The following is a 19,974-nucleotide window of genomic DNA, read 5'->3' on the forward strand; positions in this document are numbered from 1 at the left end:
CTCACAGGATTGATCACTCCATGTAAGCACTATGTGCATATCGCGCCTCGTTTTGATGAGGAATCATCTCTCGTTATTTATTCTTCGCTCCATTGAGATTAAAAGGACGATAAAAAATGTGACGTAGAAAGATGATCTATGCACTTCGAAGCTGGGTCATTGGGTCATATATCGGTGTTTTCTATACATGATAAGCCGACGGCGAATTTGTTTACTCGCGATAAGCTGAGTGTCAAGTTCCATCGCAAAAGCAGTTCGCTCTCTCGGTCTTTCAATGTTTAGTCCGACGTCACTCGATCTTGTGGAGGCGATTCCCCGCATATCTTCTTCGTAGTGACTCAATTTCCCGCTGAGTAACAATTCCCGAAACTCAAGATGGCAGCCAAATGGAAAGGTAGGCAGAGTAAAGCGCCACGATTGGTTTGAATTCATTTTAAACTATTACCGATCAATAATCGAGGAAGTTCCCGATCTTGCGACTTTCATTTGCATCATGGGCTGGGTCGTCGGATATAAAAAGAGGGACGGCATTCCGCTGTCACGGTTTTGTATTTCATCATTAAAATCTATCGAAGATAACATTGTACCTTTTATCATTATTTTGAACAACCCGATATCATGGCTACGCCTAAGAGCCTCGCTCTTTGTGTGACCTGCGGAACGCAGTTTGGCATTCCCTTCGACGAAAGACCATCTACCTGTCGCATGTGTAATGTATGCACTTCCGATCCCCTGATGATCACTGAAACATGACAGAAGACCAAGGTAGCTAATACGAGACAGGAGCCCCGACAATTTGTTCCTCCATCCGGCCAATCTTGGACTACTCTGGAAAAGCTCCAGGCAAACTACAGGAATGAGTTCAAACAAGACGAGCATGACGGCCGCATATGGTCAATCTTCTCGAAGCCTCAAATTGCCATTGGTCAACGTGCCATCTTCATCAAAACTGAACATGGAAATGTTCTTTGGGACTGTATCAGCTTACTGGATGAAGGGACCATCGAGTTTGTCAAGTCTCATGGCGGTCTCAAAGCAATTGCCATTTCTCATCCTCATTTCTACAGCTCTCACCTGGATTGGGCCAAAGAATTTGACTGCCCCGTATATCTTGCTGCCGAGGACCAGGAATGGTTGAACCGTGAGGACACCGAGCATCGACGAGTATTCTTTGATGGCGAGACTCAAGATATTCTTCCTGGAGTGACTATGGTGAAGCTTGGGGGCCACTTCCCCGGAAGCTCGGTCTTGCACTGGAACAACAATATTGTAAGTATCCCCAAATGGTCAACAGCCAAGATCATTGACACGATATTTTAGTTCACTGGCGATACTATCGGCATATCTCTAGTAAGTCACTATTTCATTAACTTTAAGGGAGCATACTAACTCTTAAAAGTCCGGACTCAACCGTGCCCATCACAACGAGAATCATCAGGTCTTCTTCTTTCACTATGCATTCCCGAATTTCATCCCACTGGGCCCTACTTCCATGCGTCTCATGTGGAAGAGACTTCGTCCTTGGGACTTTACATCTGTGTACTCCCTATTCTTTACCACCACGGTGCATGAGCCGAATGTGAAGGGAATAATCTTGGAGAGCATGAAACGCCAGGCGATGCATCAGGAGAATGATGCACATCCTCTAATGCAGGAACAAATGGAGGCGTGATGAACGGGACCTGATAGAATGTGAACTCAACGAGAGGTTTCGACTACTGTTTTGTATGTAATTAAGTAAATGTATAACACTTCTTTGTCCATTATACAAATGCAAGACCTATCAAGTAACCATTGCTAGTACAAATCGTTACTTCTCTTCAATCTTTCCAATCTCTGGGTGTTGTCCAATAGCCTTCTTTGCCTTTTCCCAAGAATCATCGCCAGGATACAGCTGACTTCTGAAAAATGACCAACTGACTCTCTGAACAGCTGCAAGTCTCTCAGCACTCTCGTCTTGGCACTCCAGCGCATCCCAGCCGCTGACACCACCAAATCCATGCTTTCCACCTTTGATCTCCCAAGAGGCTTTGGGACTTGGTGACTCTGTGTAGGGGTCTGCGTGCCAGTCTGCACCGCGGGATGTCAAGTGAGGGCTCACATCTGAGTCGCCCCACGCCACGAGGCAAGGTTTCTTCATGTTAGAGAAGTCGATGTTGTAAAAGGGCATCATGGTAGAACCTGATTCAGAGAGATCGGTGGTTCCGTTACCAAGAGCGCCCATAATGAAACCGGCTTTGATGCGGGAATCTGCAAGTTGCATCTTTTCGCCGTCGCGAGGGTCAGTATTGACGGCGCCGAGGAGAATGTTGGCCGTCAACGATCCAAGAGAGTGACCGGCGACGACAATTCTTTCTCTATCAAGGCGACCCTTGATAAAAGACACAGTTTCCTCAATCGTGTCAAGGCTGTCGAGGATTCGGTGCATATCCTTGACTCGCTCATCCATAAAGAGCTCCCTGATGTTCTCGGCGGAGAGTTGATATCCCAACTGTCTGGAGCTTAGGTGGGTCGGCTGGATTACCACAAAACCATGGCTGGCCCACCAATCGACGATGGGCCCATAACCCTTGAGTGAGGATAGGTAGTTGCTTGGGCCATGGCCGTGGGAGAGAAGGATGATTGGAAGGTTTGAGCCTGTTGCAGGGGCCGTGATCTTGATATCGAGAGGGACTCTGCGGTCTTGGGCAGGGAGAGTAACGGGCGTGAAGGACATGATTGGAGTGGGGGAGTTGACTGGGATGTCAGCTGCACCACCGATGAGAGGAATGTTGGGAAATTCCATGTTGAAGATATGGTAGAGTTGGTTGGAGTTAAAGGTCTCGTGATGTACAAGCGAGGCAAGTCAATGGAAGTATGCTGTAGATTGTGTTGGAGATGATGATGATGATGATGATGATGGGAAGTATTTCTCCCAGAATCCAGGCGGGGAGTCACTCAACTTATATCTCAAGACACGTTTACAGAAGTTCCAACCAAATCAGAGAAGTTATGCACAAAGTAAGCACTTCAACCCAAAGCGAATAATACAATCCTTTGGTGTTTGACCAATCAAAGATGTAGTGAGATGAACCCTGTTCGTTGATTGGCTCCTTTGCGTGGCTGCATCCCGGACAATTGTACTTGTCCGGTACGAGGGACTTAACACGGACTTCACAACGGATATAGTCTGAGATTTCTCAGCTGAATACTGATGTTATCATCACTTTTCGGATATAGCTAAACACCGTAGACCATTGTGAATGTTATCGGACTTTAATTTGAAGTTATGACGAGTTTATGTTGGTTGTATTTCCAAGCCGATCGTAATGGCGATACTTCTTCTAAAGACCACGGCTAGTACCCCTCTTTCTGACCTGCAGCAACCATCAATCTACTCATCTCCGCTACGAGGTCTTCGATAAACGCCAAGTGAGAAACCTCAGCAACAGTCAATCTTCGAATGGGAATCTTTCGAATCACCCTTGTAAAATCTCGAAGTAATGCCAAGTTGCTGTGAACGGAGTTTGTTTGGGTATTGACGAGCGCAATGGAAAAAACGGTGAAGATGGCTGTCATGGGATAAAAGAGAATAATCCTGTGATATCAGTCAACAGTTAGTAAAGAATAAAATGTGGCTTGTACAATAATCAGGATTGACATACCAAAAGCATTCATGAGCTACAACTGGCAAAGCCTTTTCCAGATACGTCAAGATTGACTTGGAAGCATCAACCAACAATTGCAAGTTTGCCTCATGACCGTCACCTACCAGACCAACGGCAGGGTTAAACATCCTACATCTAGCCTTGTGAATGGAAATGACACAATGGTGATACGAGAGACGAAGCATTATCGCCTGTGTGTTTGTGTGTGCATCCACAGGCGTCTTGTCCAAGAAGGAGAGCGTTGGCCGATGATCTAGAGGCAAAGTAAGACGCCAAACCTCCAACTCCTCATCAAGGTATCGAATTCGTCTTAGAATTTCGGCTTCGGACTGCCTTAGCGCACTCATCGAATAAAGATCGTCGTGTATTCGAGACTTGATGATGGACAGCCGGATATCCCATGGGTAAAGTGGTACAGTTGCGGGATTGTATGGGGAAAATTGGCTGAGGCTAAGGATATTCGAGTTTTGCATTTCGGCGTAATTAGGCGGGAGAGATAGGTCGCAATGGGCGTCGTTTATAGCAGGTGGCTGGGCGATTCTGTGGCAGAGATCTTTGTCCATGCTGTAGCAGACCCAGAAAAGGTCGCGCATGTGATGGTTGATATTTCCCTTGTCGTATGGTTCTGAAATGGGAGGAGAGATATGGGCTCCAAGCTTGAAGATCATCCGGGTTATGATAGAGATCAGAAATGACGCTGAGTGGAGGTCTCCAATGAAGTATTTGTATATAGTCTGCCCCAACATTAGCATGATAGTTACCTCCATGTGGCTAGGGGTTATTTGAGAATGTGCTTACCAGCATTGTCAAAGCCTCAAAACCATCCATCGTCATCTCTCGAATTACCATCGGCAACGACCTTTCTATTTCCCTAGCATATTCCTGTGGCGTAGAGGCCCCAACCTCTGCGATGCTATGACCAAAAACATCGGCAATCAGCAACATGGCCCTTACGCAAGCCCTGGCACTGGTCGCACCGTTGTGTCTTTCTGAAGAACTATCAGCATCTTTGTATGCAAGAGGTAACGTGGTGGAAATAAAACGATGAAGACTAAAGGTCGGAAAGATAAGGAATTGTGCAGACGAAGCAAATTCTGTAGCAAAGTCCTTTATTGTGTCAAAGGTCAAGAGATGTTGAATGTCTCCTGGAGACGAAAACTGAGAACTATACGGTGAGACGTTCGGATGACTTGGGAAGAATCTGCTTGTGAGGGTTGACCCAGTTGCAAGCTGTATCGAGTTTTGACCAACGTCACTGAAGAATGGTAGACCGTTTAATAGTTGAAGGCCTTCTAGATAGGAATAACGGCAATGTGTATCGGATGTGTCTGTGACTGCAACGTTATTTGCCTAAGCTCAAAAATGGATTGCTGGAAGGCAACGGCTCGTGGTGGAACTTACAATCCGAGTTTGAATTGCTCAACGTTTCTTGGTAAGGCTCTGGTCCAGATGCCTCGCTAAGCTGCAAGGAGTCAACAGATCTATCGATTTTGTTAATTTTCAGTCATCAGATATGTAGTCATGTCACTCAAGACCTAATGCCTATATCGTATAGGAACGCCGTGGTAAGGTTAAGACGAGATCTGGATTTGTTTACCTTGATGCAGCATTTCTTGCTTTTGCTGCTTGCTTGTACGAGCAAGACAGTTTGTGGTGTTTGCAATAGTCGCATTTAGGTAAAGCTCTATCACATTGGATCTAGTAAGTTCGAATAAGTACAGCACTATACAGAAATAGGAAGACCAGGTAACCAAACCACCCGTAGACAAGGATCAGGTAACCTGTTAGCAAGAAGGGACGGTGGCGTTGATGACTTTACCTTTTTCTTGCGACAAGAGTCACATGACTTCGGTTTTCGACCTCTTACAGGATCCGGCATTGTTGCTGCAAAGGTGTGCTTGGCCCGTAAGATCTTGTTTATCGGCTATTTTTGCGGGTTCGTTGCAGGATCGATCTCGCGTCTTGCATAGTTTTCTCTGAATTTTCCGCTTAGTAATACGCGTTAGTCGAGATCCAACAAGCATAAACTGTGACGTAAACTCATTTCGGCAGTTAAATGCAGGGAGACATTGTCCAACTCGAGCCTAGCATAAATAGATGGTGATGATTCATCTCGAGAGAATGGAATCGCATTTGGAACTCGTCTTTCAACAGATTTTGATCTAAACATCAATCGCTCTACGGTACTTTGCAAAGACCGAGCTTCGGCACTTGTGGATCTTTAAAATGCGTGTATGTCTAAGAAAAGTGGTGTTCCATCCGCTGAATCAGCGGCAAATTCTACAATGACCTGTACAAATCTACGATCATTAACAAGGCCCACAGAATGGGGAATCATAGTCTGAGCGAGATTTTGTTGATATATAAACACAACGAGATGAATATATCTGTTTTTGATCATCAGTTACCTTTTTCTCAGTTCAATACACTCATCTAAATCTCACGACCTTCATCTTAACACCAAATTCCACAATGGCTCAAGGTGCTCCTCAGAGGAAGAGGGTTGTCATCATTGGTGCAACCGGCCTACAGGTACAGCCTTCTCTTCAAATTCAGCTACCCCGAATCAAAAAGCTCACAAACTGTCATTCAAAAATAGGGTGGTTCTGTTGCAAGGATCCTCGCCCAATCTCCAGATCGGTACATCATTCGCGGCTTGACTCGCAACACGTCTTCCCCAAAGGCTCAAGAACTGTTCAAGCTCGGCATCGAAGTCCAGCAGGCCGACCTCGATGACTCAAAAAGTCTCCAGGAAGCTTTCCATGATGCTCATGTTATCTTCGCCATGACAGACTTTTGGCAGCACATGTCAGCCGAAAGAGAGGAAGCCCAGGGCAAATCTATCATGGACATTGCTGCTGAACTGCCGCATCTTGAACAGCTCATTTGGGCAGATCTCCCCGACGCTAACAAGATCTCGGAAGGATTCTATCCCCATGTCTATCACTGGCAGAGCAAGGCTGCTGTCTCAAAGTACATTCGCGAGGAGAAGCCTGAGTTGTGGAGGAAGACTACTGCTGTACTTTTCCCTAACTACTTTGAAAACTGTCTTACCCAGCCAGCCACCTATCTTCCCATCAAGGTACTTAGACGTTGATATGTTGCATTGCCGGAACACTTCTGACTAAGCTGAATAGCAAGCGGATGGAACCTACTTGAGGTCTTTTGTCCTACCCGAGACTGCGAACCTCCCCAATGTCGTCATCTCTGACACGGGCAAGTTGGTGCAGTACATCCTCGATCATCCCGACCAATGTCTTGAAAAGACTATCGCCTTTTACTCCGAGGCAATTTCGGAAGGAGAGAAGATTCGGTCTATGGCTAAAGGTATATTGCGAACGAACCTTTGTAGCTGTAATCGACTAACCTTTTTGCAGCATACAACATCGACATAAGATATCACGAGATGTCCTCGGATGAATTTCAAGGCATCCTCAAGAAACACATGGGTGACGTGACTGCCTTGGACTTTACTGAGCAGCTTCTCATTTTTCGCGATTTCGGCATGATCTATGAACGACCCGAGTTTGTCCAAGCGAACCAGGTAAGAATATTCCAGAGGAGCCAAGACGATCAATGATTCTAATGTGACTATAGCTTCCCGGACTCAAGTTGACGACCTGGAAGGAGTTCATGGAGGCAAACGACTTGCATTCTTATATGACCAGTGCTTAATTTGCCTTTGTATTTATATCTGTGCACGTACGACTTCGTATAATAGGATGGGGGGGAAAAATAGAATTTAGACTAAACGCTAGATTGTTTTGCATTCAACTCTTTTGATCTTCAAACATACTATTTGCAGCCATGCCGTTTGTTTGAGCCAGCCCTTAAACTGACGTCGACGTCCACATCGACTCAACTTATCGTCACAATCTCTAACAATTTTTCTTGTTGCTATGATCTGAACAAGCTTCCGGTATACCGAAACATCCGAAATTACTGTCTTTCTACCCAAGGCTTAATTTGCTCTTCAACTGCCGGCGTTTCGAGATCTGCGTGGTTCCTGATTAACGCACTGACCCTTTCGTAATGTCTCCTGCCGATCTACTTAGCTCTCGGGCATTTCTGTGCATAAACTCATCAAACTCTGAGTAAGCCGCTGCAACCGGCGGAACCCTATTTCTTCATCCAATGTACGGTGTGCGCCCGCTTGTGAAATGACGGGGACTCTTGCTATCTGAACCCTTTATGTGTTTTGTAAAGACGGTATAGAGATGCGCGATTAATATCGATATGAATATAATAGTTGTCGCTTTCTCTGGGCTCTGAATGATTTTACTCTTTTCTTCATCCCATCGCTTTTTACACAGCCATTATGTTGTTTTCGTCTTTCTTTTATAGCCTCGGGCTACCACTCCTTGTATCTGCTTCGCAGAAGAACCTAAAATCCGACAGTAACCTTCGTTATCCGGAACAACGTGGACGTGACTATGACTACACCAGCTTTGAACCAGACCAGAACAAGCGCGCAGATGAGATTGTTGAAATGTTCCGTTTCGCGTGGAACGGATACTATGAACATGCCTTCCCTCATGACTCTCTACGACCCAAGTACAACAACTACACAGATGATCGAAATGGATGGGGCGTCACAGCTGTTGATGGCCTCGACACTGCCATTCTGATGGAGCAAACTGACATTGTTGAAACAATTCTGGACTTCATTCCCACTATTAATTTCACAAAGACGAATACCCCAAAACCTAGTTCCGTCAGCCTTTTCGAGACTAATATTCGTTATCTTGGTGGTTTGCTCAGCGCATACGATTTGCTCAAGGGACCGTTTCGTCATCTCAAGATTGATGAGAAGAAGGTTGATACGCTACTCACCCAAGCCACGACACTAGCAGACACTCTCAAGTTTGCTTTTGACACACCAACTGGCATTCCCCTGAACGACATCTTTATCGAGAACAGAACTTCCAGTGATGGTAGTGATAGTTTGACGCAAGATGGACAGCGAACCACAAGCTTAGCTGTCATGGGTTCGCTTGTTCTCGAATGGCAACATCTCTCTGATTTGACCGGAGACCCTCAGTACGGAGAACTTGCCAATCGCGCTGAGGATTACTGGCTTTCACCCTCTTCAGAAGTGTGGCCTGGTCTCACAGGCGGAAACTTCAGTATCGAGACGGGAGAAATTTTGGATAACTACGGAGGGTGGACATCGGGTAACGATTCGGCTTACGAGTATCTTATCAAGATGTTCGTCTATGATCCCGAGCGCTTCAGTCACTATGGTGAACGATTTACCAAGGCTGCCGACTCAACCATCAAGCATCTGGTCTCACATCCCTCCTCGAGACCAGACTTGACCTTCGTGTCGACATTTGCAGGCACAGAGCAAGTTAATTATACAGAGTTTCTTGCCTGCTTTATCGGCGGTTCCTTCATTCTGGGAAGCTCAGCGATGGATCGTCCAGATTGGCTAGACTATGGCCTGTCTTTTAGCGAGTATTGCGCCAACGGCTACCGATACACCGCATCGGGCATTGGCCCAACACTGTACAGCTGGGATACAGATCTCCTGTCGCAGCCTGAAAACAACAACCAAACAGAGTTGTATTCACGCGCAGGCTTTTTCATTCCGGACGGACTTTTCGCAGCTGGCCAATCCCCAGAGGCGGTGGAGAGCTGGTATTATGCCTACCAGCATACCAAGTCTCAGTACTGGCGCGACGTGGCTTGGGCTTACACCCTAGCGCAGAACAGGACGATGCGTGTCGGTGACGGATTTGCGAGCATCAACAATGTGCTCTCTCCGTCTGGCGACGGACCCCGAGGGGGCATCATGGCTAGTTTCATGCTCGCTGAAACACTCAAGTACCAATGGCTGATCCAGACAGAAAGCAAGGGCGAATGGGATGTGTTGGGCGGAGACGAGGGAACTAATCTGTTTGTTTACAACACTGAGGCTCATCCGCTAAAGGTTGCTGCCCGGAGGCCTGTTTAACCTTGTATTTAGAGATTCAGTCTATTGATTTGCGTGGCTTGCTCTAAGCTTCTTTCGGGCACTCCCAGCCCCCCTCAGCGTCGGCACATGAGGATTCCGTGAATGATCAAGACCATTTTAATTCCATGCCAAACATGGCTTTGTAACAATAGACATGTCTAATTGCGGCGATTATCCTCAGCCCCAATCTTTGGCGAGACGTAGTGAAAGAATGCCTTGGGGGAGGGAGAAACGGTAGATGGCGTTGTTTTCTCGCTAAAGCGCTCCCAAATGCGTCTGGCTTAGTTTACTTAGGCTTTACCAGGAGCTCCATAAGGCTGATATGCGACAAAGTGTATTAGGTAAAGGGAAGGGCTATTTTTCAGCTCCTGTCACTAGTCTTGCGTCGTGGCTGCATGGCTGCATGGCTGAATGTCTGCGCATGAAAAAGCCCACAAAAGAGAGTCTAGATGCTGAGAGACAACCAGCTGTCAAGGGAGCTATAGCCATGTATAAGAGGAATCGTACTGCCAGTGTTGTTAGCTTCTGTAGCACACAATCAACGCACCTTACGCACTATCCATTATCTATCTTCACATACAACCATTACTTATCACAATGCGTTTATTGAAAGGCCTTGTCATAGGCCTCCTTATTGAGAGAGGCCTGGGTCAAACCGATTCTCCGCCATCAGATGGAGATGCTGTAGCTACTGTAGCAGATCCTCCTACCGAAACGGGCGGGGCAGACGTCCCTGTTCCTGAGCCTTCGGCACCGTCTAATGGAGGTAAGTCAACATAATTATCACTGGGTGCGGGTTTGAAGAATCCCAGCCTACCCATTGTTTGAGGGAAGCGCCTGCTAACATGCCTTATAAGATGGTGGAGATGATGGCGGAGACGACGAACCAACATCTGATCCCGTTTCTGAGCCCGCGCCCGAACCCTCTGCCGGTGACGGTGCCCGGGTTCCAGCAGATGAATCGTCGCCGGTCGAACCCCCTACCGAGCCCTCCGATGCGCCAGAACCTACCGATGACGAGCAGCCCAGTGCTACCAGTGACCCTGAGCCAACAGGCGACGATGCCGACCCATCTCCCATAGATGCAGAGCCTACCGATGACGCTGTTGAACCATCTGCTACAGACGGCCCAGAACCTACAGACACAAATGGTGAGGAACCTATCGCAACCAATAGTGAACCCGATATTGTTCCAAGTGATGCTCTGAACTCCGCGCCGGAAGAGGCTATACCCGGACCAACAGAAACTGGCCAAGATGAGCCAGTATCTGCTCCTGAGGCCTCTGATCCACGACCGGCTCTTTTACCTACTGCGACGCCTGGTGATTCAGTGACTGAACCTCCTGATGAACCCACAACTGACTCAGGACCAGAAGACGAACCATCAAATACCAGAGCCGGAATTGTGGCGCCAAGCTTGACTGAAGACGATAATGAACCAACAGTTACCGAGGCAGCTCCTACGAGCGCTGCTTCTGGTGGTGCTGATCAAGGTACGGATAGTCCAGTAGCGTCACCCATTGCACCTTCAGAAACAAAAGGCGACGAAGACCAGCCCGACACCCCTGCTACGACTGGCGGTAATGGCCCAACTGCGGCTGGTGGTAATGGCGACAGCACAAAGACGACAAACCTTCCAGATGAACCGCAAGAAACCAACGAACCAGACTCTAACCCAGATACCATTTCAGCAGGATCCAGCGTTAAACCTCCCAAGGCATCTGCCCCTGCGGCCACTGGCAAAGAAGGATTCACCACGGTGACCGGCTCGAGACCTGCCCCGACAAGTGAGGCATACGAGGTTCCCGTTGACCTGGAAGAAGACACTGTCCTTGGTGACTATGCCGAGTTCAAAGAGGCTTCTAATGGCGAACAAGTTGTGTAAGTACTCCAATCTAAAATTCGTCACATGAACTGTATACTGAACCAAGCTAGACTTCTCAAGCCTCCACCAAATGGCAAGGCAAACTGCGAGATCGCGCCCACTGGCGGCGAGGTTGACAAGATTCCCGCCGGTGAATACGTCCGCGTTCTTCTTTCCGTCAAAGTACAAAAGGTCGGTTCTCCCAACTCCAAGGATGGCAAAACAGGATCTCGCCTCAAGATGTTGGTTGATGAGAACACCGTGTACGACAAGGAGCTTATTTCCACTGGTGAGGATGATACTCAGGACATCGAAAGTGATCCCTTTGAGTCTGCCAAGAACCAGAAGATTCGCATGATTCAAGAGTCTGGCAAGGAGCCAGTTGAACTTACGATTCAGGATGCGAATATTCGGGTCACTAGGGATGACAAGAGTGGCGGAGGAGGTAGTGGTTCTGGGTCTGGATCTGGTGACAAAGGCGGAGATGATGAGTCTGGTAGCGGTGGAGACTCAGGTGGTGATAGTGGCAGTGGTAGCGGTTCTGGAAGTGGTTCTGGCAGCGGAGACAAGGGTAGCGGTGGTGGAGATGGCGGAAGTGATTCCGGCTCTGGCTCTGGATCTGGCTCTGGCTCAGGTTCTGGGTCTGGATCTGGGTCTGGGGATGCAGCATCTCCATCCGCAACTACTGTCGGTGACGGTCAGACCAACACTGCTGGAAAGACTCAAACTGTACGTGAGCTACTGATGTATGCTCTACCGCTCCTCGCAGCTTTCTTGGGATGAGCTCTAGCCTACCAGTCTACCGGATCTGGAAAGGGAATTAGCGGTGCTATTCTTAGTGTATACTATCCAGTAACTTACTGTACATCCGCACTTGGTTGGATGATATAATCACAATAGTCGAGATTAGAATATGGCTTATTCACATGCGTCCTGGCAATTGCTATGGCATCGATTCATATCATTCCTCGCTATTAAAACACAAGCACAATTTTACAAAATTAATTTTAAAAGACATGGTCCGCTCTCCCTCTTCCAACAAGCATAGCGACTAAACTCACATCTTGTACTCTCCCATCTTGCGAGGGCTGACCTTGTTGTGGAACATGTGGTCAATCTCGTCATATCGTCGGCCCTTAAGCTCGGGAACATAGACCCAGCTCCAGATAAAGCCAATGAGACCAAGTCCACCGAATATGAAGCCAACCTTGCCTTTGAGATTGCCCTGGTCAGGGTTGACCATGTAGGGAATGGCAAAGTTCATAGCTACACCCATAACAGACTGGGTAGCGGTAGCCAGTGCCATGGTCTTGGCCTTGAGAGCCAAAGAGGCAGTTTCACCAAGGACGGCAAAAGCCATAGCTCCGACAGTGGCAAAGTAGACGTATGCGTAGATGACAGTGCAGGCAGCCTGAACCCACTTGGCAGCACCGGTAGGGACCACATCCATGATACCAATGAGGAACAATAGGACTGTGAGGGCACCCATACCAGAGAGGAAGATCTTGCGTCGACCGAAGGAGTTAACGACGAACCAACTGCAGATGTTTCCAAGAACACCACATGCTGTGACTCCAACACCCAGATCGAAACTGCGAGACGTCTGGAGGCCAGCGAGTTGGAAAAAGTAAGTTGAGTATCCCAGGACGAAGATGATACCGACGAAGTGTTGGCAGATGAAAACGCCCATGCTGGTCGTGGTTCGAACAAGGTTGGTTCCCTTGAAGCATTGTGCCCATGATGGTGCTTCAGCTGACATGGCTTGCTCTTCGGCAATGGTGTCCTGAATGGTGGCAAGCTTAGCGTCAACATCGACTTCTGATCCGTAGAGTGAGATGATAGACTTTCTGGCCTCGTCAATCTTGCCCTTGCGAACGAGATACCAGGGTGTTTCGGGGGCAAAAGGAAGACCGACGGCCAAAAGGACGATGAAGATACCCTGAGTTGCAAAGGCACCTCGCCAAGCCCAGTGGTCAGTCCTCTCACCGAAAGCCTTGATGACACCATTCGAAACCAATTGACCAATCGCAATACCAAGGTTGACACCTGCTGTGGCGATACCACGTAGCACAACAGGCGAGATCTCGGATGTTGCGAGCGGTGCAAGGGTAAGGAAGAAACCCAGTGCGAAACCGAGGATGAGCTTGGACATGAGGAAAGAAACATTGTTGTTGGACATGCACTCTCCGATAGTGCCGCCAGTAGCCAAAAGGAGTGCCATGACGAGAGAGTTCTTTCGGCCGACTTTGTCGCAAAGCCAGGAGCAGATGAAACCACCAAAAAAGCCGCCGACGGAGCTGATGGTGTTAAAGGCGGTTTGCCAATCGGCAGGGAGGATCGCTTCGCCGTTTTCGACATATCTAGGACCGCGTTAGACGAGTATAAGAATCGATCGATGGTACGTGGACATACCCAAAGTCGCGTCGGAAAGAGGCAACTGAGATCATGGCGCCGTTAATCTGAGCATCGAAACCCCTATACAGATAGTTAGCGATATAGTTCGCGATGATACTCGACTATTTTTACCATCCAATAGCAGCAATTGACCAGTAGAAACACCAGAGAATTACTTTGGGATGCTTCTGGAAACATTGCTTGAAAGTGAGATCATGCTCAGCTTGACGATCTGTGATGATAGCATGGGACTTGTCGTCAATATACTCTGTTCCAGACACCTTGGCCTGGAGCTCAAGGTCTGACTTGGTAGCAGACTGCTTGTTGGAAGCCTCCATGGTGAATTATTGTCGCGTTGTAAGCGAGGAAGGATAGAGGAGTGCGATTGTTGGTGTTTTGAAACATGGAATAGAGGGGCCAGATGCCGTGCCTTATATACAACGACCCATGACACTTCCCGATGTTGGTGTTATAGCATCGGGTACACTATGGCCATCGGCATAGCATGGTATGATCAAGAGTCTCAGTGCCCAGAGTCATGCGAAGAAGAAGAAAAAACAATACAACCCAAACACTCACTAACTCGGTCTAGACCAGTCTGGGGTTTGTGGGGAGATCGTCTGTCGGCCAACCTGGGGATCGCGGGGACAGAGTTAATCCAAATTGAGCGAATACGAGCGACATTCCCCGATGATTTCTCCACTCGAGGGCTGTCAAAGTGGTGTCACGACTCAAATGGTAAAAGGAGCGACACTCCCCGAGCTGAAGAACCTCCACTCTTCCTCACCCACCTCCACCTAAACCTGCTCTTCGGTAACGAACGACGGTACGATATAATGACTCCGCAAGCATCAGCCGATCGGCTCCGCGACCAGGAACCGGAACGCCGCCCTGGCAAGAGACCAGCTCCACGCGGAACTGCCTTCTACCCGCGAAAACGGGCCAACACGGCCTGTCAAGTGTGTCGGAGCAGGAAGACCAAGTGTGACAACCTCAAACCCGCATGCTCATACTGCCTCAGCGTCGGGGCCAACTGCATTCAGTCCCCAGTCGATCTATCGGCATTTGACCCCGCAAGTCTAAAGATTCTCGAGCGATTGGATGAGCTGGAAAGGCTTCTTCGCGATACGCGAGACAATGATTCTCATTCCGAACCAGCTGTTAGTGTCGTTCAAGCAAACAGCCATGTCCAGGAATTGCCCCCTGTCGCAGAGTCTTCCGTTGAGGAACTAGACCCTTCGCCTATGAGTGACATACCATTGAGGAGCATCTTACCAGAAAAGATGGAAAGCCTTCTCCTATGGTCCGTCCTCTCGCGAGACATGTCAGCCCATGCAACCCTTCAGAACGATGCTCCTCAGCCATCACCATCCTATTCACCCGGTTGCAATTCACTAGCCGACATAGCGGATCTAGATACCCAGGGTGTGAAGGCGCTCTTGGATAATTTCTTTGCGCACGTACACTGCAAGAACCCAATCTTGGAGGAGGCAGCCGCAAGGAGGGTGGTTCTTAATGTCGTTATTGAGGGCATTGATTGGTCACCAGGGTCATGTTTAACATTGATCATTTGCGCTTTGGGGAAGATAGCTACGTCGCTTGATGCTACTTTTCATTTACGACCTGACTCGACGCAGTATCTTGAGGCTCAAGCGTTGTTTCAAGCCGCGCAGAAGAGAATTGGAACGCTCATGGCCCGATCCGATATCATTTCCGCGCAATGTTTTTTCTTATCCGGTGTTTTTCTTATGAGCACTTTCAGGCCATTCGAAGCCTGGCGATATTTTTCACAGGCACTAGCAACGTGCCAGACTCTGCCCTTTTTGCAAAAAGCACAATTCTTGAGTGCCTCAGACGGGCCCGAGTTTCCAAGACCAGAGCTGGGCGAAACGCAACAAGAAGCTGTTTATTGGTCTGCTTGGAAGTCTGAAAGGGAATTGAGAGGAGAACTATCGCTTCCTGACTTTAGCATGCCTTATGCTTCAAGTGTGTTGTATCCACCTTTCTTCCCTACGCCTCCACATCCCCTAGAGTCAACCAAGACGACAGCTTCCAGCAGACAACATACAGCGTGGCTGTTTTATCTATCCGAGATTTCGCTCAGGCGACTTTCCAATCGCACCTGCAACGATATTCTTGAGCTACATCGCGCATCACCTTCAAATGTGGAGTTTCTGAAGCAACTCGCTCTTATTATACCAGCATACGAGGCCCAAGCAAACGAATGGTCTGAAAGTCTCCCGCCAGAACTCTCAATCGCTTCCAACCCGAACGAGGACAACGTATGCTGCTTCGTTCTCCGCGGCCATCTTGTGAACTTCCTTGAGCGGCTCTATTGGCCCTTTGTGATGGCCCATCTCGCCGCTTTGGAAGGAGAAATGTCTACACCCGTGCCAGGCCTTCAATATGTAAACAAGGGGTTGGAGTATCACGTGTTGAATGTTGATGTTAACCAAGCTGGTTTTCTACATCGTCATCACGGAACATGGTTCATGATCCGAGCCCTTGTCAGGTCTGCAACGGTGCTGCTTGCAGCTCGGCTGCTGGGCTCGGTAATGCCGAATGGTTGGCGAGAAGCGTGTGAGAGAATTATGCAGGTTTTACGAGCGTGGGAGGATGATGTAGCAGGGTTGTCACACCATCGGATCTTCTTGGAGGAGGTGTTGCATAAACTTGACGGTTGATATTGTAAATTAGGTTGTATGGGGCCCCGGATATAATCAGCCTCTAGTTTAATGGAACGTTTAGCTGTTAGGCTAAATAATGGACCTGTATTAATCCAAGCTGAAGTGTGGTCAATAGCTCAAATTGTTTTGTCTTTAGTCACGTCGGTGCCAGACCACAAGGACGACTTGTTCGCCTTCCCCGTGTTTTGGCGAGTCATGGAAATGATCCACTGTAGCTGCGGAGATCGCTGCCCATAGTGACTTGTGGTGGTGTGCGGAGAATTAAGTCGTCGGGGAGTATCGCCCGTAAGAGACCACCTGATACACTCCACTTGAAGGATGTACAGAGTATTTAGGTGAACAACGATGCATATTCCAGTAGTAGCAAACATCTCAATCCTTTTCAACTTCTTTCTACCAAGTCTCCTCGTTATCCGTTTTACCTCCACGTCTTACCAATAATCCTCTACAATGGTCGCAGCAGCGGACAACTCCAGCTCCTATGAGGGCGTGTCAAATGGCCAGCCTCAGAGAGCAGCATGCAAGATGCTACACACAGAGGGTAGCAAGATTGTTGACTCTTCAGGAAACCAAGTCATCCTGAAGGGTACCGCCATTGGTGGTATGCTCAACATGGAGAACTTCATCACTGGCTACGCCGGCCACGAATTCCAGCACAGAGAACAAATGGCAGAGGTTCTAGGCGAAGAGAAGGCCAACTTCTTCTTCGATAGACTCTTGCACCACTTCTTCACAGACTCTGATGCTGCCTATTTTGCATCATTAGGACTGAACTGCATTCGCATTCCCTTCAACTACCGTCACTTCATCAATGATATGGATCCCGATAACCTGAAGCAATCCGGTTTCGATTGGCTTGACCGATGTGTCAATATCTGTGCTAAACAGAACCTTTACGCTGTCCTAGATCTGCATGCTGTTCCTGGTGGTCAGAACCAAGATTGGCACAGCGACTCTGGTCTTTCCCGTGCGGCATTCTGGGACTTTAAGGACCATCAAGACCGAGCTATTCAACTGTGGAAGGCCCTGGCCGCCCACTACAAGGGTAACCCCGTTATTGCTGGTTACAACCTCCTCAACGAACCCGCTGATGAGTCCAAGACCTCGTCAGGCCACTATGGCGACAGACTGATCAAGTGGTACGAGAGAGCAGAGAAGGAGGTCCGCACTATTGATCCCGACCACATGATCTTTGTCGACGGAAACACATACGCCATGGACTTCCGAGCTTTCCCAGAGAAGCCACTTCCCAACGCCGTCTATGCTTGCCACGACTACAGTTTCCTCGGCTTTCCCATTGGCGAACAATACGAAGGTACAGATGATCAAAACTCCAAGTTGCGCAGCAGCTTTGAGCGCAAGGTCGAGTTCATGAGGGAGAAGAACGTGCCTATCTGGAACGGCGAGTTTGGACCAGTTTACCAGAATGAGCACAAGGAGGGCGAGGAGGGTGTCAAGACCAACAACAAGCGCTTCAACCTGCTACAGGAGCAGCTTGCTATTTACAGAGAGACAGACGTCAGCTGGTCTATCTGGCTATACAAGGATATCGGTTACCAAGGCATGGTTTACCTCGATCCCGAATCACCATACATGCGTCTCATCGCTCCTTTCGTGGCGAAGAAGCAACGTCTAGGTCTCGACTTCTGGGGTGTTGTCAACAAGGACGGCGTCAAGCACCTATACGAGCCTTTTATCCAGGGACTAAAGGACGAAGTGTTGGAGAAGTACAGGGAAACCAAGTACCCCAAGGTCTGGACATTTGAGCGACAGTTTGAGCGTGTCATCAGGGAGTGCTTGATGAGTGAATATGTTGGTTGGGAGCTTGCCGAGCTATTTAGAGATAAGAGCAAGGATGAGTTGGAGGAGCTTGCCAGCAGCTTTTCCTTTGAGAAGTGCATCAAGAGAGATAGACTGGTTGGTATCTTAAGTCATGACTCAAAGTTGTCATCGGGGAAGCAGTAGGCAAAAAGCAAGATATATAGCATTTCATTTTAACAAATACGGCGATAGGTACATTACAACATAAATTGTATTAGAGTGCTTTTTTATTTCTCATATCCTTACATCTCATCTATGACATAACATCAACTGCTTAGTTCTTTCCAAGCTCTTGAGCACGGTTGGCAGCAGCCTTGACAGCCTTGTTGACAATCTCCTTCAAGCCAGAGCTCTCGAAACTAACAAGAGCGGCATGGGTAGTACCGTTGGGGCTCGTAACGTTCTTTCGCAATTGAGAAGGCTCATCGGATGACTCGACGAGCATCTTTCCAGCACCGAGGCAGGTCTGCGTGGCAAGGCGGGTAGCTTGCTCCTCGGATAGTCCCAGGCTGACGCCGCTGGAGATGAGGTGCTCGACGAAAGCAAAGAAGTAAGCAGGGCCAGAACCTGATCAATGAATTAGCCGACGTTGTGATATGAGTTATGGGGTCAAGGCTTACCAGAAATACCGGTGACAACATCGAGAAGCTCCTCCTTGTCAACCCACTCGGTGGCCTTGCTTACACTGCCCAGGAGAGCAGAAGTCAACTCCTTCTCAGCAGCAGTGACATCCTCAGCAGCATACAGGCCTGAAGCACCCTCACCAACCAGCGCAGGCGTGTTGGGCATGACGCGCACAATATGAGGGGCCTTTCCACTATCGCCCTTGAACCACTGTGCAATGCTAGCAAGGGTGATGCCAGCAGCGATGGAGATGACAACAGGAAGGCTATCGCGTCCAGCCCAAGCTGAGCTGAGCTCTTCGCAAACGCCCTTGGCAACCTGAGGCTTGACAGCGAGGATGACAACATCAGCATCAGCAGCGGCCTCCTTGTTGTCGGCGGTGGTGCGGACGCCGAGGTCGGCCATCTTGTTGCGGTTGACGTCCCAGGGTTCAGAGACGTAAATGTTTTGCTTGTTGGTGTTCTTGGCGAGGAGACCACCAATGATGGCGGCGGCCATGTTACCGCCGCCGAGGAAGGTGATCTTTGCGTCTTGTAGTGAGGGAGTCATTTTGAGTGTGTGTGATGTTGTGGGAGAGATTTGTAATTAATCGAAGGTTTTTTAACTTGGGGTGACTGATAAGTTACATAAAAGTTTGGAGTTGAGGATGAGTAACCCCGCATCGCATCGCATCGGATTAACCCTGCACTACCCTTTTAGTTTTGCTTGAGCCATGAGCGATAACGGCCTGACTTGTGGTATTTGTGACTACATTGCGATAGTAACATATAACGCATTTCATATTATTCTCATGATTCTCATGATTCGAGCAAGTTGTTTTTAGGACATGAAGCTTTGGATCATCTAAGTGGCATCAATTCCTCGTTTAGCACAAACTGCATCATGTGTATTTGATGTATCATTTCAATCAAAATAAAAAACCTAATCCTAGAACTTTTCTAGCCATGACATTGTTCTTCTCATTCGTGTCAGATCCAATGG

The 19,974-nt window shown here is 48.3% G+C and overlaps 10 protein-coding genes across 10 annotated transcripts; 5 read left to right on the forward strand and 5 right to left on the reverse strand.

The window, feature by feature from the left end:
* Positions 1 to 894: 894 nt before the first annotated feature.
* FGSG_12351 (uncharacterized protein) lies at positions 895 to 1,435 on the reverse strand (the record flags this gene model as incomplete). Its single annotated transcript, XM_011323440.1, has 3 exons — positions 895 to 966; positions 1,075 to 1,253; positions 1,387 to 1,435. 3 exons carry the CDS (start codon positions 1,433 to 1,435, stop codon positions 895 to 897), a joined length of 300 nt encoding a protein of 99 aa, XP_011321742.1.
* Positions 1,436 to 1,810: 375 nt separating this feature from the next.
* On the reverse strand, positions 1,811 to 2,785 carry FGSG_03925 (uncharacterized protein; the record flags this gene model as incomplete). The annotated part of the gene is made up of 1 exon (XM_011323441.1): positions 1,811 to 2,785. One exon carries the CDS (start codon positions 2,783 to 2,785, stop codon positions 1,811 to 1,813), a length of 975 nt encoding a protein of 324 aa, XP_011321743.1.
* Positions 2,786 to 3,336: 551 nt separating this feature from the next.
* On the reverse strand, positions 3,337 to 5,526 carry FGSG_03924 (uncharacterized protein; the record flags this gene model as incomplete). The annotated part of the gene is made up of 6 exons (XM_011323442.1): positions 3,337 to 3,577; positions 3,645 to 4,381; positions 4,446 to 4,975; positions 5,049 to 5,128; positions 5,245 to 5,345; positions 5,515 to 5,526. The coding sequence occupies 6 exons, from the start codon at positions 5,524 to 5,526 to the stop codon at positions 3,337 to 3,339; spliced, it is 1,701 nt and encodes a 566-aa protein (XP_011321744.1).
* Positions 5,527 to 6,119: 593 nt separating this feature from the next.
* Positions 6,120 to 7,322, forward strand: FGSG_03923 (uncharacterized protein; the record flags this gene model as incomplete). The annotated part of the gene is made up of 5 exons (XM_011323443.1): positions 6,120 to 6,179; positions 6,247 to 6,729; positions 6,785 to 6,974; positions 7,025 to 7,191; positions 7,245 to 7,322. 5 exons carry the CDS (start codon positions 6,120 to 6,122, stop codon positions 7,320 to 7,322), a joined length of 978 nt encoding a protein of 325 aa, XP_011321745.1.
* Positions 7,323 to 7,965: 643 nt separating this feature from the next.
* On the forward strand, positions 7,966 to 9,603 carry FGSG_03922 (uncharacterized protein; the record flags this gene model as incomplete). Its single annotated transcript, XM_011323444.1, has 1 exon — positions 7,966 to 9,603. One exon carries the CDS (start codon positions 7,966 to 7,968, stop codon positions 9,601 to 9,603), a length of 1,638 nt encoding a protein of 545 aa, XP_011321746.1.
* A 487-nt stretch (positions 9,604 to 10,090) lies between these two features.
* On the forward strand, positions 10,091 to 12,257 carry FGSG_03921 (uncharacterized protein; the record flags this gene model as incomplete). Its single annotated transcript, XM_011323445.1, has 5 exons — positions 10,091 to 10,106; positions 10,229 to 10,369; positions 10,461 to 11,484; positions 11,539 to 12,196; positions 12,237 to 12,257. 5 exons carry the CDS (start codon positions 10,091 to 10,093, stop codon positions 12,255 to 12,257), a joined length of 1,860 nt encoding a protein of 619 aa, XP_011321747.1.
* Positions 12,258 to 12,524: 267 nt separating this feature from the next.
* Positions 12,525 to 14,199, reverse strand: FGSG_03920 (uncharacterized protein; the record flags this gene model as incomplete). Its single annotated transcript, XM_011323446.1, has 3 exons — positions 12,525 to 13,827; positions 13,880 to 13,942; positions 13,994 to 14,199. The coding sequence occupies 3 exons, from the start codon at positions 14,197 to 14,199 to the stop codon at positions 12,525 to 12,527; spliced, it is 1,572 nt and encodes a 523-aa protein (XP_011321748.1).
* Positions 14,200 to 14,697: 498 nt separating this feature from the next.
* On the forward strand, positions 14,698 to 16,545 carry FGSG_03919 (uncharacterized protein; the record flags this gene model as incomplete). Its single annotated transcript, XM_011323447.1, has 1 exon — positions 14,698 to 16,545. The coding sequence occupies one exon, from the start codon at positions 14,698 to 14,700 to the stop codon at positions 16,543 to 16,545; it is 1,848 nt and encodes a 615-aa protein (XP_011321749.1).
* Positions 16,546 to 16,998: 453 nt separating this feature from the next.
* FGSG_03918 (uncharacterized protein) lies at positions 16,999 to 18,513 on the forward strand (the record flags this gene model as incomplete). Its single annotated transcript, XM_011323448.1, has 1 exon — positions 16,999 to 18,513. One exon carries the CDS (start codon positions 16,999 to 17,001, stop codon positions 18,511 to 18,513), a length of 1,515 nt encoding a protein of 504 aa, XP_011321750.1.
* Positions 18,514 to 18,636: 123 nt separating this feature from the next.
* On the reverse strand, positions 18,637 to 19,630 carry FGSG_03917 (uncharacterized protein). The gene is made up of 2 exons (XM_011323449.1): positions 18,990 to 19,630; positions 18,637 to 18,936 (listed from the first exon to the last, which is right to left on the reverse strand). The coding sequence occupies exons 1-2, from the start codon at positions 19,540 to 19,542 to the stop codon at positions 18,644 to 18,646; spliced, it is 846 nt and encodes a 281-aa protein (XP_011321751.1). The 5' UTR covers positions 19,543 to 19,630; the 3' UTR covers positions 18,637 to 18,643.
* Positions 19,631 to 19,974: the final 344 nt, after the last annotated feature.

The sequence above is a fragment of the Fusarium graminearum genome, chromosome 2, assembly GCF_000240135.3.
Source record: "Fusarium graminearum PH-1 chromosome 2, whole genome shotgun sequence".
Classification (NCBI taxonomy): domain Eukaryota; kingdom Fungi; phylum Ascomycota; class Sordariomycetes; order Hypocreales; family Nectriaceae; genus Fusarium; species Fusarium graminearum.